Source organism: Mustelus asterias, chromosome 14 (assembly GCF_964213995.1).
Source record: "Mustelus asterias chromosome 14, sMusAst1.hap1.1, whole genome shotgun sequence".
Taxonomy (NCBI): domain Eukaryota; kingdom Metazoa; phylum Chordata; class Chondrichthyes; order Carcharhiniformes; family Triakidae; genus Mustelus; species Mustelus asterias.
The window spans coordinates 73792101-73808384 of NC_135814.1; the positions used below are offsets into that span (position 1 = coordinate 73792101).

At 43.2% G+C, this 16284-nt stretch overlaps 1 protein-coding gene across 1 annotated transcript in view; it reads right to left on the reverse strand.

Moving 5' to 3' along the window:
• Positions 1-16284, reverse strand: part of dnah7 (dynein, axonemal, heavy chain 7) — a 468798-nt gene that overhangs the window by 168319 nt on the left and 284195 nt on the right. Inside the window, exons 41-42 of the mRNA XM_078228625.1 lie at positions 9727-9956; positions 5496-5826 (exon numbers count right to left, since the gene is read on the reverse strand). Coding sequence (XP_078084751.1) covers positions 5496-5826; positions 9727-9956 — 561 coding nt within the window. The remainder of the gene's footprint in view (positions 1-5495; positions 5827-9726; positions 9957-16284) is intronic.

Here is a 16284-nt window from a genome sequence, read left to right on the forward strand (position 1 = left end):
TGTACAAATGATTGAAAATATTCCAACATTCCATTCCAATTCATCTCTGCAACATATTAATCCTCCCTATCGTCTCAAATTGACCTGGTACATGAGAAACGCAATTCTATTAGCTACTTGGGTATTACTGAAAAAAAAAGAGACATACTATGAAGCTTTTCACTCAAGACAAACAAGAATGTAGTATAAATTGTCTCTTCCTTTGAAATTTGACATTCTTGCATCTATCCAGATGAAGTACAAATTGTTGCTTCCTTTGAAATTTGGCATTTTTGCATCTGTCCTGATGAGGGAAGATGAAAATCTTCAACATCTGTAATGTCTCTTTTTTTCAAACAGTACTCACTGTACTTCTATGTTACCACGGAACTATTTATTGCCAACTTCATCTGATCCCAGATATTAGACTTGGCCAGTATTCTCAGATATCTAAGGGGTGATTTTAACCTTGTAGGCCTAGTAGAAACCAAGTAAATAGCCATCACCATGGGCTGGAATCCATAGAGTGCTGTATTCCCCAACCCCCTGACCGAAATGTCTCCGAAAGCTAGTGGCGTTTGCTACCAAATAAATCTGTTGGACTTTAACCTGGTGTCGTTAGACTCCTTACTATGAAATGTCAATCGTCAGCCTGCCCACCCGAAACCCAGCTGCCCCGCAGTGATAGAGTGGAAGTTCCACACCTATCTGGGACAGCAGATTGGTTGGCAGCTCCATAGTCCCAGCAGCAGCAGAATCGAGCAATGGCCACGGCAGGGACTAAAGGCAATTGATGAGGAAGAAGGCTGATGGACCCCGGATACAAAGGTTTGTGGGCATTTGGGTGATCCTGGCTGGCAGATAGGGTTCCAACTTTGATTAAGTATTTTCCTGGAGACTTTTCACCTGACTTGTCTCCATGCTCCAGCTGTTTGTCAGCCAACAAATCTATTTTTGTGGCATGCTACCTTCTGATGCTAATTGGAAAGCATAAAGACTCATTACCCAATTGGATGTTGCTTCACTGTCAGCCAAACAGCCTTTTGCTCCCACATTGTCAATGCTTTTAGAACATAGAAAGGCTACAGCACAAACAGGCCCTTCGGCCCACAAGTTGCGCCGAACATGTCCCTACCTACTAGGCTTACCTATAAGCCTCTATCTTACTAACTTCCATGAACTTATCCAAAGGTTTCTTAAAAGACCTTATCGAATCCACCTCCACCACCACTACCAGCAGCCGATTCCACGCACCCACCACCCTCTGAGTGAAAAACTTACCCCTAACATCTCCTCTGTACCTACTCCCCAGCACCCTAAACCTGTGACCTCTTGTGGCAACCATTTCAGCCCTGGGCAAAAGCCTCTGCGAATCCACTCTATCAATACCTCTCAACATCTTATACATCACTATCAGGTCACCTCTCATCCTTCGCCTCTCCAAGGAGAAAAGACCTAGCGCTCTCAACCTATCCTCATAAGACATGCCACCTAATCCAGGCAACATCCTTGTAAATCTCCTCTGCACCCTTTCTATGGCTTCCACATCCTTTCTGTAATGAGGTGACCAGAACTGGGCACAGTACTCCAGGTGGGGTCTGACCAGGGTCTTATACAGCTGCAGCATTATCTCCCGATTTCTAAATTCAATTCCTCTATTGTTGATGAAGGCCAGTATTCCATACGCCTTCTTAACCACAGCCTCCACCTGTGACGCTGCTTTGAGTGTCTTATGAACCCGGACCCCAAGATCCTTCTGATCTCCCACACTGCCAAGCGTCTTACCCTTATTATATTCTTTCATCCTATTCGACCTGCCAAAATGAACCACCACACACTTATCTGGGTTGAAGTCCATCTGCCACTCCTCCGCCCAGTCTTGCATCTTATCTATGTCTCATTGCAACTGCTGACATCCCTCTACACTATCAGCAAACTTGCCAACCCACCCTTCCACTTCCTCATCCAGGCCATTTATAAAAATCACAAAGAGCAAGGGTCCCAGAACAGATCCCTGGGGCACTCCACTGGTGACCAACCTCCATGCTGAAAAAGACCCATCTACAACCACTCTTTGCTTTCTGTGGGCAAGCCAGCTCTGAATCCACAAGGCAATGTCCCCTTGTATCCCATGCCCCTTCACTTTCTCAATGAGCCTTGCATGGGGCACCTTATCAAACGCCTTGCTGAAATCCATATAAACTACATCTACCGCTCTTCCCTCGTCTATGTGTCTAGTTACATAGAAATCATAGAAACCCTACAGTACAGAAAGAGGCCATTCGGCCCATTGAGTCTGCACCGACCACAATCCCACCCAGACCCTACTCCCATATCCCCACATATTTTACCCACTAAATCCCTCTAACCTACGCATCTCAGGACACTAAGGGGCAATTTTAACATGGCCAATCAACCTAACCCGCACATCTTTGGACTGTGGGAGGAAACCGGAGCACCCGGAGGAAACCCACGCAGACACGAGGAGAATGTGCAAACTCCACACAGACAGTGACCCAAGCCGGGAATCGAACCCAGGTCCCTGGAGCTGTGAAGCAGCAGTGCTAACCACTGTGCTACCATGCCGCCCATTTTTTTTTTTACCTTCTTACATCTTCAAAAAATTTTACATCTTTTTACACCTTCAAAAAATTCAATTAGGCTCGTAAGGCATGATCTGCCTTGGACAAAGCTGTGCTGGCTATTTCTGATCATACTATTCCTCTCCAGATGTTCATAAATCCTGCCTCTCAGGATCTTCATCAACTTACCAACCACAGATTAGACTCACTGGTCTATAATTTCCCGGGCTCTCTCTTCTCCCTTTCTTGAATAACGGAACCACATCCACAATCCTCCAGAACCTCTCCCGTCTCCATTGATGATGCAAAGATCATCGCCAGAGGCTCAGCAATCTCTTCCCTCGCTTTCCACAGTAACCTGGGGTACATCCCATCCAGTCCCGGCGATTTATCTAACTTTATGCTTTTCAAAAGCTCCAACACATCCTCTTTCCTAATGTCCACATGCTCAGTCCACTGCAAGTCTGCACTGCAACTACCAAGATCCTTTTCCACTGTGAATACTGAAGTAAAGTATTCATTGCTATTTCTACCGGTTCTATACAGACTTTCCCACCGTCCCATTTGATAGGTCCTACTCCTTCACATCTTACCTTCTTGCTCTTAACATACTTGTAGAATGCCTTGGGGTTTTCCTTTATCCTGTCTGCCAAGGCCTTCTCATGACCCCTTCTTGCTCTTCTAATTTCCCTCTTAAGTTCGTTCCTACTAGTCGTATACTCTTCTAGATTTCTAACATTACCTAGCTCCCTGAACCTTTTGTAGACTTTTCTTTTCTTCTTGAATAAGTTCGTTACAGCTTTCGTGCACCATGGTTCCTGTAACCTACCATAACTCCCCTGTCGCACCGGAACGTTGCTGTGCAGAGCTCCGGACAAAGTTTCCTTGAAAATTTGCCACATTTCTTCTGTACAGTTCCCTGAGAAAACCTCCTTCCAATTTATGCCTCTAATTTCCTGCCTCATAGCCTCATAATTGCCCTTACTCCAGATAAACACTTTCCGAGCTTGACTGATCCTATCTCTCTCCAATGCTAGTGTAAAGGAGATAGAGTTATGATCACTATCCCCAAAATGCTCTCCCACTGAGATCTGACACCTGCCCAGGTTCATTCCCTAATACCAAATCAAGTACAGCCTCTCCTCTTGTAGGCTTATCCACATACTGTGTCAGGAAGCCCTCCTGAACATACCTAACAAACTCCTCCCCATCTAAACCCCTTACCCTAGGGATATTCCAATCGAAATGTGGGAAATTAAAATCTCCCATCATGACCACTCTGTTATTATCACATCTCTCCAGGATCAGCTTCCCAATCTGCTCCTCCACATCCCTGCTACTATTGGGCAGCCTATAGAAAACACCCAGTAAAGTTATTGACCCCTTCCTGCTGCGAACCTCCACCCACAGAGATTCCGTAGACAATCCCTCTGTGGCGTCCATCTTTTCTACAGCCGTGACACTATCCCTGATCAAGTGCCACTCCCCCACCTCTTTTGCCTCCTTCCCTGTCCCTCCTGAAACATCTGAAACCCGGCACTTGAAGTATCCAGTCCTGTCCCTGAGATAACCAAGTCTCTGTAATGGCCACCACATCACACTTCCAAGTAGTGATCTACGCTCTAAGCTCATCCATTTTGTTCACTACACTCCTTGTGTTAAAATAACCACATCTCAACCCTTTGGTCTGAGCACTCCCCTTCTCCATCACGTGCGTATCCTCCCTCTCACATTGTCTACAAGCCCCTTTTATTTTTAAATCTTTTATATCTGACAAAGAGAAATGTTCAAAGATACATTATTTAAAACTACCTTTTCAAAGTTCCTATGATTTTTCTCCAATACTGAACACAGTGTCCTGGAGCTTGATCTTCAATTCCTGGAGACTGCAGACAATCCTGGAGGATTGGCAACCCTAATAATAGACCCCAACAAGTAGGTTGTGGGGCTTTGTGTGGGGGTTTGAGGAGCTGGTGGGGGAGGGGGTAAGATTAAATGGAGATACAATGTTGGGGGCAACCTCCAATGGGCATGTAAAACACTTCCTAAAGGAGGTATTCCCCATTTTTGCTCACAGCAGCCCTGATGGAAGCCTTGCTTCCACCTTTCCCTCCTGCACATAAAATAGTGATGGAGACAGCATGAAACAGTTAAGTGGTCACTTATGGACTTAAATAAGCCGAAGGGTGGCCAGGTTACCTGAAACTTTCTTCACCTACTTTAATATGAGAGATAGATCAAGGGTGGGTGGGAAAGCCAACCCACATTATTTTATGAGCCTCCCACCTTCAAATATCCAGCATTGGGCAGGGGGTCACGGTGCAAAATGCAGCCCCATGGAATTTAGCTGCTGAGTTCTCACAGTTCCTCCATAGGTTGTTTTTAAACTTACTTTTTCCAAATATGCAGATTTATCTCCAATTACATCATCTGGACCTATTATATTAAATTTAGCCCAGTGTAGGAAAGCTATTCTGCTTCGATGCCATGCCATCTTAGTAGAAAAAAAGTGTGAGGGGGGAGAAGAAACCCCAGAGGTAAGTAATTTTCTTTTTTAAAATTCTTCTTGTGGGGCAAAGAGGAGCATAAGACATCCCCTGCCTTGGCCTTTCCCCTCCCCTGATTACGAGTCTTCCTAAACCTGTGTACCTGGGATTGTTTCTTCAGAGAGGACTTTTTTCCACTTGTTTTGGCCCCCACTTGCATGACTGCTATCCCAAGTAAAAATCAAGGTTGTGGTATTTGGGATTAATCCACTGTGGGATAAGTTTAATTCAACATACTATTTAACAACCCAAAAATCACTCCTTGCACAAATATTTGCAAAACTTTGAATTGTGTTGATCCATCTACACTTATAGGATATAAGCTTGCTATTATAATTACTTGTCTCTAATGTAGACAGGTCAGAAAAATTAACAACTTTTTCCTTACCTGTGTAGTAAGTGTGTCGAGGGCAGCAAGTGCAGATTCCAGGACTGGTAAGGCTTTTGCAAGATCAGCATCACATTCATCCTTAATTGCTTTTGCAGCCATGGCTTGTTCATTTGCTATTAATTCATCAGCTTTCACAATCTCCTCTGTTCTTGAGACCTCAATAGACTCTTTTTCAATGATTATCATCATTTCATCCACTGCTGAACTGGCAACTATCAGTTCCGGCTGCAGGGCTTCCAGTTCAGCCTGCATGGTGGCTACCTGAGATGCAGCCGATTCTAATTTTTCTAGACCAACTTCGTATCTCCTTTTCATCTTCACTACTTCACTGAAGACAAAATATACAAAACATCAACACCTTACATACACATATAAAGTTATAAACCACTGTGAACTTCACTGCCATAGGCCTTGATGATGAGTTCCAACTCTTGCTACCACAGGTGACAAGAGGTGTGACAGTCCGTTGAAACAGGTCCATTTTATCCACTGCTCCTCTGTGAGGTTCAGATATAGTGTTTTCCTCCTGAATGCCTGCATGATGTAATGGCTTCTATGCCCTTGCCTCCTTCAGTCTCTTTTTGCACCTCATTCATAACTTTGCTACCTTCCACTTGATTGATTTTGAAACCCAGCAACATTTCTATGTTTAGCATTTCAGAACAAATAAAGTTTGTGAAATAGTTTTCATCTCCAAAAACTCAATCTTCCAAAGTACTAATGGAGAAACATTTGATAAACATCTGGAAACCTAGCCCTAAATAACCTGCACACTAACGAATCAGAGACATAATTTGATCAGACTGTGGATCTCTTTAAATATTGCCTCTGGAAGCTGTTTACCCACAATTCACACCATGATTTGCTGGACACTTTAGGATATGTTTTTGTGGCTGCAGCCACCAATTGAACAAGAGAGGCCTGATTCAAGTATTATTATCATATTTAAATATTATAATTTGTTAAACCAGCCAAATTATCCTGGAACAATCAAGGCAAGTTAATGACACATGCTATTTATTATTAATGCATAAATTGCTTAGCAAGCAAGCAAATGTTGCAAGACATATGTTGAAAACCCCAAAACTTGCTGGTCAATTTTGGCCATTTGCTTTCCACAAATGGGATCTTGCCCTTAGCAACCCCATCATTTTAAAAACTTGCTGAATTTGCACATTAAAGGAAAATTAAACTTTTCATAGAACGTCAGAGCTGATAATACCGGGAACACTTTTAACAGGGGCCCATAACTCTCTGGTTCTTAGGCGCTGGAATTGGGGAATACCCCAGAGATGTGCTGGGGAATCCCACAAAGGTTCCCAGGTAAGCTGTCCATAAGTGCTAACTTACTCTGGACAATTGAGCAGCACTGGGAACCATCTGACAAAGTGATTTAAATCGCGAACGTCGGATGGATCTGTCAGTTTACACCAATAGTTACTCTGATAAGAGTTAGAAGGAATAAAACAACTAACTTCAACGTAACTATTTAAAAAAACCAGACTGAGCCACGCATGGGACACCCCCACCCCCGACACTCCAAACCAACCACCCTCTGACCATCAACCCCCAGAGCATTCTCCATCCACATCCCACAAAACGGGATTCCCCACACCTCCACCTATATGGGACTACCCAACCTGCAAGCCCGCTTTAATTCCCTTCCCAGACCCTCTCTGCAAAGGGACCTGGACCCCACTCCCCAAGCGGATCTCGGACCCCGGATCCGGCCCCTCCACAGCCCCACAAATCTGATCCGGACACACCCAGAGTGGACTCAGACATTTGACTGTGACCCAACCCAAGTGGACCCCAGACATGATACCCGCATGAATAGACATGCCCCCCTCCCAACCCAAGGCCTGCCTCCCCAACCCAGGGGACAGGCCCAGCCTGACCCCAATGTATCCCCCCACAGCGGACAAGATCCCCCTCCCCCAGAGTCAACTCCAGCCCCAGAATGGACCTGTCCCAACCCCCACCCATATCCCGCTGGAGCAGACCCATCCCTTTGCCACCTACAGAGTGGACCCAACCCAACCTGACTTGATTCCCCCCTTCCTCTGCACCCCCATCCCTGTACCCCACTTTTCCCCTCCAAGCAGACCTGACCTCACCCCCCCTCCCCCAGGAGAGGGCATGCTTCCCTTCACCCTGGCCTGTCACGCTAACTGGACCTTTCAATCCAACCTGTGTTCCAGCAGGCAGTACAGTAGAAAAAAATAGGGGGTGGGAGAATGGCCTCCCTGAGTTCGCTGGAGTTGCATCCTGCTGCAGCCTCCAGGGATTCTTTCTCTGAAAGCTCCAGGCAGCTGAAGTTTGAACAAAGTTTTCCAGAGGAGATCAGTGCGCTATGCATTCTTCTAATTCCAGCAGGCCAGGACTTTACGTCACTGGGTGTACGTTATAGCCCAATGTGTCAATTGTCAATTTAACACTAATCAGTCTCTCTGCCACAGAAAAGGAACAATTGAAACATTTCAGTCTCATTCCTGCATGCAGTAAATTGCAGGGAAATTTAGAAAATTTCACAATTTTTTGAATTATATCTTTTCCTTTCTGTCCCACTTTCCACTCTCAATCCAACATTTCCCTCTGTTTATTTTTCTTTCTGTACTTGTTTTGAGTCCAATTCACCCTCCTTCTCCATTGCTCCTTTATTTCTTTCTCATCCCTTCAATCTGCTTAGTTAAAGGAGATATCCTGTTGAACTCATCATTCATTCACATTGCTGCTGCCCCGTTGCAGTTGCTGTGCTGCTCTCAGCTCACAAATTACAACACAATTTTTATTCAAGCTGGAGGGTGAAAGAAAAAGTCTAACTAATGAGGCAAACCACCACAAGATATACTGCTGCAGCAAGATGTAGCCATCATATTCACCTGGGCTTATTACAGGCGACCGCCATGGACAACTATTGAGCACCTGGACTGATAAGATTTTCGGCTTTATTTTGGATTGTCAAAATGAGCAAAATGTCACTTTTTAACAGTATATTGAAAAACAGGTGAGAGTTTTTATGTGTTTTTCAACTTATTTTCTTACTCCTCTCATTCAAATAGATGGGGAAGTGAAGGCACAAAACTGCACTCAGGCTCCACTGATTTTGCTCTTGAAATCACATCCACAAAATGTTTCACATCATGTATGGAATTAAGGTATTTGTTTTCCGTCACAATGATTTATTACTAGTTCATCTATAAACCTGTGTCTCTAAATCTGAACAGCTAATAAGGTACTTTTGAAGTCTAGTCACTTTTGTAATAAAGTCACAGTGAGAATGGGCTGGATTTTATGAGCGGCTGGCAAAGGGCAGGCAGTCCAGGCCATGGGTGGCATGCCTGCTACGACACTGCAATTTTACAAGCAACGGGGAAAGTGTTGGATGGGTCCCTTGCCTCATGGCCCAATTGAGGCCCTTATATGAGCAATTAATGCCAAATCCACCCACACCCCCTTGTCAGACCCTTACCTGTAAGTCTGGGTCCATCACTGAATACTTCCCCCATGGTGTAGCTGCAGTACGAGCACTGGCCACCACTCCTGGCAACACTGCCAATATTACAGAGCTACCAACCTCCAATTGGCCAACTGCTCCATGTGGGGGTATTCCTTCTTGCATAGGAGTAAAAATCTCACCTCATAACAATTAAAGACCTTTCAGCCAAAATATTAAAGTGGGCTGAGTCATTCAAATAGTGGGCTCGCTTGTTATATTTAGATTGGGGTGCGGGAAGCTTGTTCTCAGTGTAATCCAGTCCAATGTACTCTTGAAAATCTCAACTGGTTACTATATAATCAGCCAGACAGGGGAGCATATTGCTCAAAACTAGTGAAATGTCCCCTGCAGCTGAAATATATTGCAAAGACCAGCTGAGTACTGCACATTCTGTGAGTGGAAACACATTTAATGGTGAATAACTAGTTGGCCTTTCTAAACTCACCATCCACTCAATTTTTGCAACTTTCAGTTTTCCTTTGCGCAATGCAGTATATGCTCACTCGGGAAATTGTGCATTCTGCTCTCCTTTGTGGGTGTAACGTTTGATTTTGAACAAGCACAAGAACTCACAGGCACTTACATTTAAAAATAAAGACAACTCTAATTAATCGACTGTTGAGGAATCTGTAATAAAATTATACATTAGGCCTGACTACATCAAATGTCAGATATAGCAATTTTTGAAAGCCCGAATGCTACAACATGCTCCATTTAATTTGTACTCACGCTCTTTTCGTTTCAAGCAATATTTGAAATGTGGAGATCAGCTCCAGATAAGAAGTAGGAGTCACATAGTTATGCCTCTGAAGCTCGGTATGAAATGTCTCAGATAATTGAATCGTTGAGGTATGAAAACTCTTGCACATATCAATGCAGCCCAAACGTATTTCCTGTGACATTTCAATGTCCCCCAAAGAGCGTGTTGCCACAGCTTGCAAAGCATCTTCAGGCCAAGACTAAATGAAATAAGTGGTAACAAATTAAGTGGCAAATACACCTTAACATGAAAATTATGCTGAAAACCAGGGAAACAAAAACTTCTATTTATATTGTGCTTTTCATGACCACCAGATGTCTCAAAGCCCTTTAAAGCCAATGAAATGCTTTTTAAGTATAGGCACTGTTGTAATGTTGAGCGACATGGGCACTGGTGCCCAGGGATCTGGGTTCAATTCTCCCTGTCTCTGGGTGGGATTCCTCTGGGTATTTGGGTTTCCTCCCACTGTCTAAAGATGTGCAGGTTAGCTGGATTGGCCATGCTAAATTGCCCCCAGATGTGTAGATTCACCATGGTAAATGCGCAGAGTTACAGGTATGAGGTGGGTATGGGGTTGGGTGGGATGCTCTTTCGGTGAGTCAGTATAGACCCAATGGGCCAAATGGCCTCTTTTTGCATCTTAGGGATTCTATGGTTGGAAACACAATAGTCAACAGCAAGCTCTCACAGACTGTACTTCCTCCAACACCTGCTACCTCTACCATTTAGAGTAACAGTGGATGCATCTTCATGTTCCTTTCCGAGCCACACACTATCCTGACTTGGAACTATATCACTGTTCTTTCACTATCACTGGGTCAAAATTCTTAAACTCCTTTCCTAATAGCACTGTGAGTGTTCCTACAACAGAGTACAGTGGTTCAAGAAGGCAGCTCATCACTACCTTTCAAGGGCAATTAGGGTGGGCAATGAATGCTGGTCTAACCAGTAATGCTTAAACCCCATGAATAATTTTAAAAATAATCCTTATCTATCCCATTGCCCACAATCTTTTTGAATACAATCAAACAACTATGCACATGGCTTGAAGTCACCAAAAATACCATATTATCACAAACACTAACCCAGGCCCTATTCCCGTAACCCCACATATTTACCCAGCTAATCCCCCTAAGCTACACAATTTAGGACACTAAGGGGCAATTTAGCATAGCCAATCTACCTAACCGGCACATCTTCAGATTGTGGGAGGAAACTGGCACACCCGGGATGAAACCCAGGCAGACACGGGGAGAAGTTGCAAACTCCTCACAGACAGTAACTCAAGACCAGAATTAAACCCGAGGCGCTCACGCTAATCACTGTGCCACCCTATTAAACAGCTAATGTTGGCAACAAGATAAAGCTTTACCCGCTTCAAAACCAACCAATTGTGACAATTAAGATTTAAAGTCCAGATTGTACAAGTTCTTAAAGTTTCAATTCTCCTTACAACAAGAGTTTCTAGTAATTACTGGTTGACTTTCTTTAAATCTTTGTAGATCTTCTTTTTCATTTTATGCAGTCTGCAAGCTGTTCCCAAGTCTTTGTTGAAAAGATTGTTCTGTGGTTTTGCATCAATTATATAACATTTTAAACTCTGCACAGGATTTTACACAGTCCAGGCCCTAGGATAGTAATTTTGATGGGCCTAAAGTTTTCACAATTTGTTTGATGTCATTCACTTTGTCAAGAGCAACATTGCTGATTGTTTGCAACACACTTCTGGCTACTAACAGCAGTGAACTAGAATCCAAGAATAAATCCCCTGTCATTGTGCATTTTGCTCTCTGGATTTCTTTGTTCTTCTTTAAAGTCAGGCACTAAATTGTCATCAGAATTTTTATTTTTTTAAAACAGACTGAACCATTGGTTTGGTTTTTAACTTCAGATCTCCGCTTTCTTTCTACATCGGCATGTTTGTGTGTGTTCAACCAGCCAGCCATCTGAATTTTTCTGCAGAACAATTGAATTCACCTCACACTGTTTAAATTCAGTGTCACTTTTATCCTAAGCTTGTTTCTAATCCTGTAGTGTTACTTTGCAGGACATGCTGCTTGTTTTTAAATAAAATCCTCTTGAGCTGCTTTCAGACTGTTGATGATGTTATTTCAATGTTCAGCCAAGAAAGCTTGTAAGTCCTTTTAAGACAGCTCACAAATTTCTTTTTGCTTTCCATCTTCATATTGTATTTGATCTTTGTCTAATTCTTTTCTAGAAAGAGTGATTGCTTTGTCCTTCAGTAGTTTTAATTTCTGTTCAAAAACATGAATCTTTCCTTGCAGAGGAGGCAGTAGCCTATTGATATTTCCACTGGATAAGTAACACTGAGACCCAAGAGGGTAATACCCTGGAGACCTGGGTTTGAATCCCACCAAGATGGTGAAATTTGAATTCAGTAAAAATCTGGAAATGATGTACATGTGCATAAGTCACTGAAGATGGCAGGACTGGCTTTATTAATATGGATACTGAGTGTAAGATTAAGGTGATCAGGTTGAACTTGCATAAGACACTAGTTAATCTTCATGCGAATACTACGTTCAATACTGGGCACCACCAAGGAAGTGAAGCTATTGGAGAGAGTACAGAGGAGATTCACAATAATGATTCCAGGGACGAAGAACTATAGCTATGAGGATAGGTTGGGGAGCTTGAAACGGTTTTCCTTGGAGAAAAGAAGGCTGAGGAGAGACTTCATAGAAGTAGTCACAGGTGGCACAGTGGTTAGCACTGCTGCTTCAGAGCGTTAGGGACCCTGGTTCAATTCCCGTCTCGAGTCACTGTCTGTGTAGAGTTTGTACATTCGCCCCATGTCTGCGTTGGTCTCTTCTGGGTGCTCTGATTTCCTCCCACAGTCAAAATATATGCTGGTTAAACATAGGGCCTTCGAGCCAGCTCTGCCATTCATTTAGAGCATGGCTGATCATCGAATTCAATATCCTGATCCCCCCATATCCCTTGATCCCTTTAGCCTCAAGAGCTATATCCAATTTTTTTCTTGAAATCAGACAATGTTTTGGCCTCAACTACACTCTGTGGTAGTGAATTCCACACATTCAAAATTTTTCCTCACCTCAATTCCAAAAGGTTTACCTCTTATCCTCAAACTATGACCCTAGTTCTGGTCTCCCCCACCATTGGGAAAATTCTTTCTGAATCTACCCTGTCTAATCCTGTTAGAATTTTACAAGTTTCTATGAGATCCCTGCTCACTCTTCTCAGCTCCAGTGAATATAATCCTAACCGACTTAGTCTCTCCTCATATGACAGACCTGCTATCCCAGGAATCAGCCTAGTAAAACTTCACTGTGCTCCCTCTATAGCAAGGCCATTCTTCCTCAGATAAGGACACCAAAACTGCACACAATACTCCAGGTGTGGCCTCACCAACATGCTTTACAATTGCAGCAAAACATCCCTATCCTTATACTCAAATCCTTTTGCAATGAAGGTCAACATACCATTTGCCTTCTTTACTGCCTGCTGTACCTGCATGCTTACTTTCAGCGATTGATGCACGAGGACCCCAAGGTCTCGTTGAGTATCCACCTCTCTCAATTTACACCCATTCAAGTAATGGGTTACTTAGGTTGATTGGCCATACTAACATGCCCCTTAGTGTCAGGTGAACTAGCAGGGTAAATATGTGGGGTTATGGGGATAGGGCCTGGGTGGAATTGTGGTGGATGCAGACTCAATGAGCTGTATGGCCTCCTTCTGCACTGTAGGGATTCTATGATATGGGCAAGGTATGGACTCCAGAGAGCATCAAGAGCTAGGCACAGATTCAAAATAATTGGCAAAAGATGATGTGAGAAAAAATCTTTTCATCCAGAGGATGGTTGGAGTCTGGAATTAATTCCCTGAGAGGGTGGTGGAGACAGGTTCAATCGAGGTATATACCGAAGGAAATTGGATTCCTATAGGAAGAGAAAGAGTGAAAGAATGTGCAAGGTTACGGAGATAAGGCAGGGAAATAGGGTTAGGTAGCATACTCTTTCAGAGAGTCAATGGACTGAATAGCCTTTTTCTGCACTGTAAAGATTCTGTGAATTTAGGGACTGCGTTACCCACCGCCCCTCAACCCGCCCCATACAATTATAGAATCCGAGTATTGCTGAAAAAAGAGACACAGGGTGGAACTTTTCCCGTCCTGTCCGCCACGGGAATCGTAATGGGCGGGTTGGCGGACCATGCAAAGGTCTGTTGACCTCGGGCGGAATTTTCTGGTTTTGGGGCGAGCACAGCCGGAAAATCCCACTCATTCTGTCTCACCTTTTTGTATTGCCTCCATCAGTGATAGGGTCTGGGTGGGATTGTAATCGGTGCAGGCTCGATGAGCCGAATGGCCTCCTTCTGCACTGTAGGGATTCTATGATTCTATGAGTACAGATCGCAACAGTGAATGGAATACCAATTTATGCTGCACAAGAAGAGGCTGGAAAACTAGAGTTGTTTTTTCTGCAGCAGCAGAGGCTGAGGAGAGATTTAATTGAAGTCTAAAATTATGAGAGGCATAGAGAGGGTTGACAGTCAGAATCTTTTTCCCAGAGTTGAAATGGCTAATACTAGACGGCATGCACTTAAAGTGAGAGGGGGAAAGTTCGAAGGAGATGTGCGGGGCAAGGTTTTGTTTTTACAGAGAGTGGTCGGTGTCTAGAACGTGCTGCCAGGGATGGTGGTGGAGGCAGATATGAGAGGGGTGTTTAAGGGGCTTTTAGAATAGTACATGAATATGCAAGGAATAGAGGGATATAGACCAAGGGCAGGCAGAAGGGATGAGTTTAATTTGGTGTCACGTTCAGCACAACATCATGTGCTGAAGGGCCTGTTCCTGTGCTGTATTGTCCTATGTTCTAATACTGATTGAGGACTCTAATTGGTAGAGGCGTTGCAATGGAGAATGCAGCAGGGAACAGTAATTTGTCAAGCTATTGTTCAAATTCAAACATGGACATGCTCCTTCCAGCCCATGCTTGCAAAACTCAAACATAGGGTGGAATTGATTCTTAATATGGAGCCTGGTGGCTCTAGTGGTGCCTTTCCCATTGACCAGAATGGCGGGATTTCACACCGCAATCTCAATGGCCACCCTGGAGCAGCCATTCTTGTCTTCTTGACTTCTACATGATCTCAGACTGTCTTCTGCCTAAGAGAGAGCTCCACTTCCTGGGGTAATTATGCACTCTTAGTCCTCAAGCCAAGTGAACCTCTTCTGCTGTGCTGCGCTTAAAGGGACAATCACCACATCCCTCCTCCTTTAATTCTTTTACACAATCTTCAAACTAAACATTAGACACACAAGTTGGACAATTGTAAATTGATGTCGTAATCATTCATTGATAAGTACTTGGGGTTTGTATTTAAACATAAACACTTTTTATTGGTAGGCTTTAATTATATATAGTTCCAAATATAGTATGGCATGAAACTCTTCCATACAAGCTTGCTGCTTTTCTACCCACGTGACCAATTCAGCAATCTTGTTCCAGAACGTAATCTCAATTTCTTTCTCTATCTGAATTACTGGTTAGGCTGTCCATTTTAATGTGTTTATCTCTTCAGTTAATTTCTCATTGTCAAGCTTCTTTCTTCAAGCTCTTATTCTCCTGATTCAATTCTTCACTGGACTTGCTCTTACTTTCTAGTTGTTTTTCAAGGAATTCAGCTTATTCTCCATTGTTTTATTTAGTTCTCCCTTTGTCAATCATTTGCAACTTTTCATTCTCCAAGTTTTCTGTCAGTCATTTCATCTTTTATCTTTATTATAGTCATTTCATCTTGTTGTTTTACAGTATTCTCTCGAGCTTTAATTCTTTTTGCTGATTCCTCTATGTTCAATAGTTCCTAGTTTGTTCTGAAGTCTTTAATTTCTCTGTTTCTCCGTTTCTTCCAAGATAAATCCACCATGTTCTTACTGGACAAATACATTTCACAGATGAAATCTTCGTGTCTACTTGTCTTAACTTCAGCTAAACCCTTTTAGGCTTTACTGTTGGTCTGATATGTTTCTGACAGAGTTTTGACTTACTTCCATGGTCATTTAGTGTCTTTTGTTGCCTATCTTCTGGGGCCTTTTGTCATTGCCCTCTGTTTCTTCTTGTAGTTGCTGCATTAAATGTATTACTACTTTAAATGCAATACCTCTTTAAATGCATTACTGCTTTAAGACAGTCGACTTTTTTTAATCTATCGGCAGCTGCCGTTCTCTCCCTGTGCTTTTCCTGGGCTTCTGAGGTTTTACCAGAAACCTGTTGCTCCTCCTTGTTTGAACCTTTATTTAAACTTTTAAAATTTCACTGCTCCACAGATGTAAAGCTTTTTCTGCAATCTCTGCAGTCCTTTCTTCCCTCAGGCCATTTGGAGAGTCACTTCCCCATTTCTTTGTGATGTGTCCTTTTTGTGCATTTCACCAGAGACCCAGATTTTTGAGGTCCAAGGGGCTGTTTTTAAAACTTTTTTACTTTTTTTGAATAGGTTGGGGACATTTCCCCCCTTCATTCCCCCACAGAGTCTGTATCAGC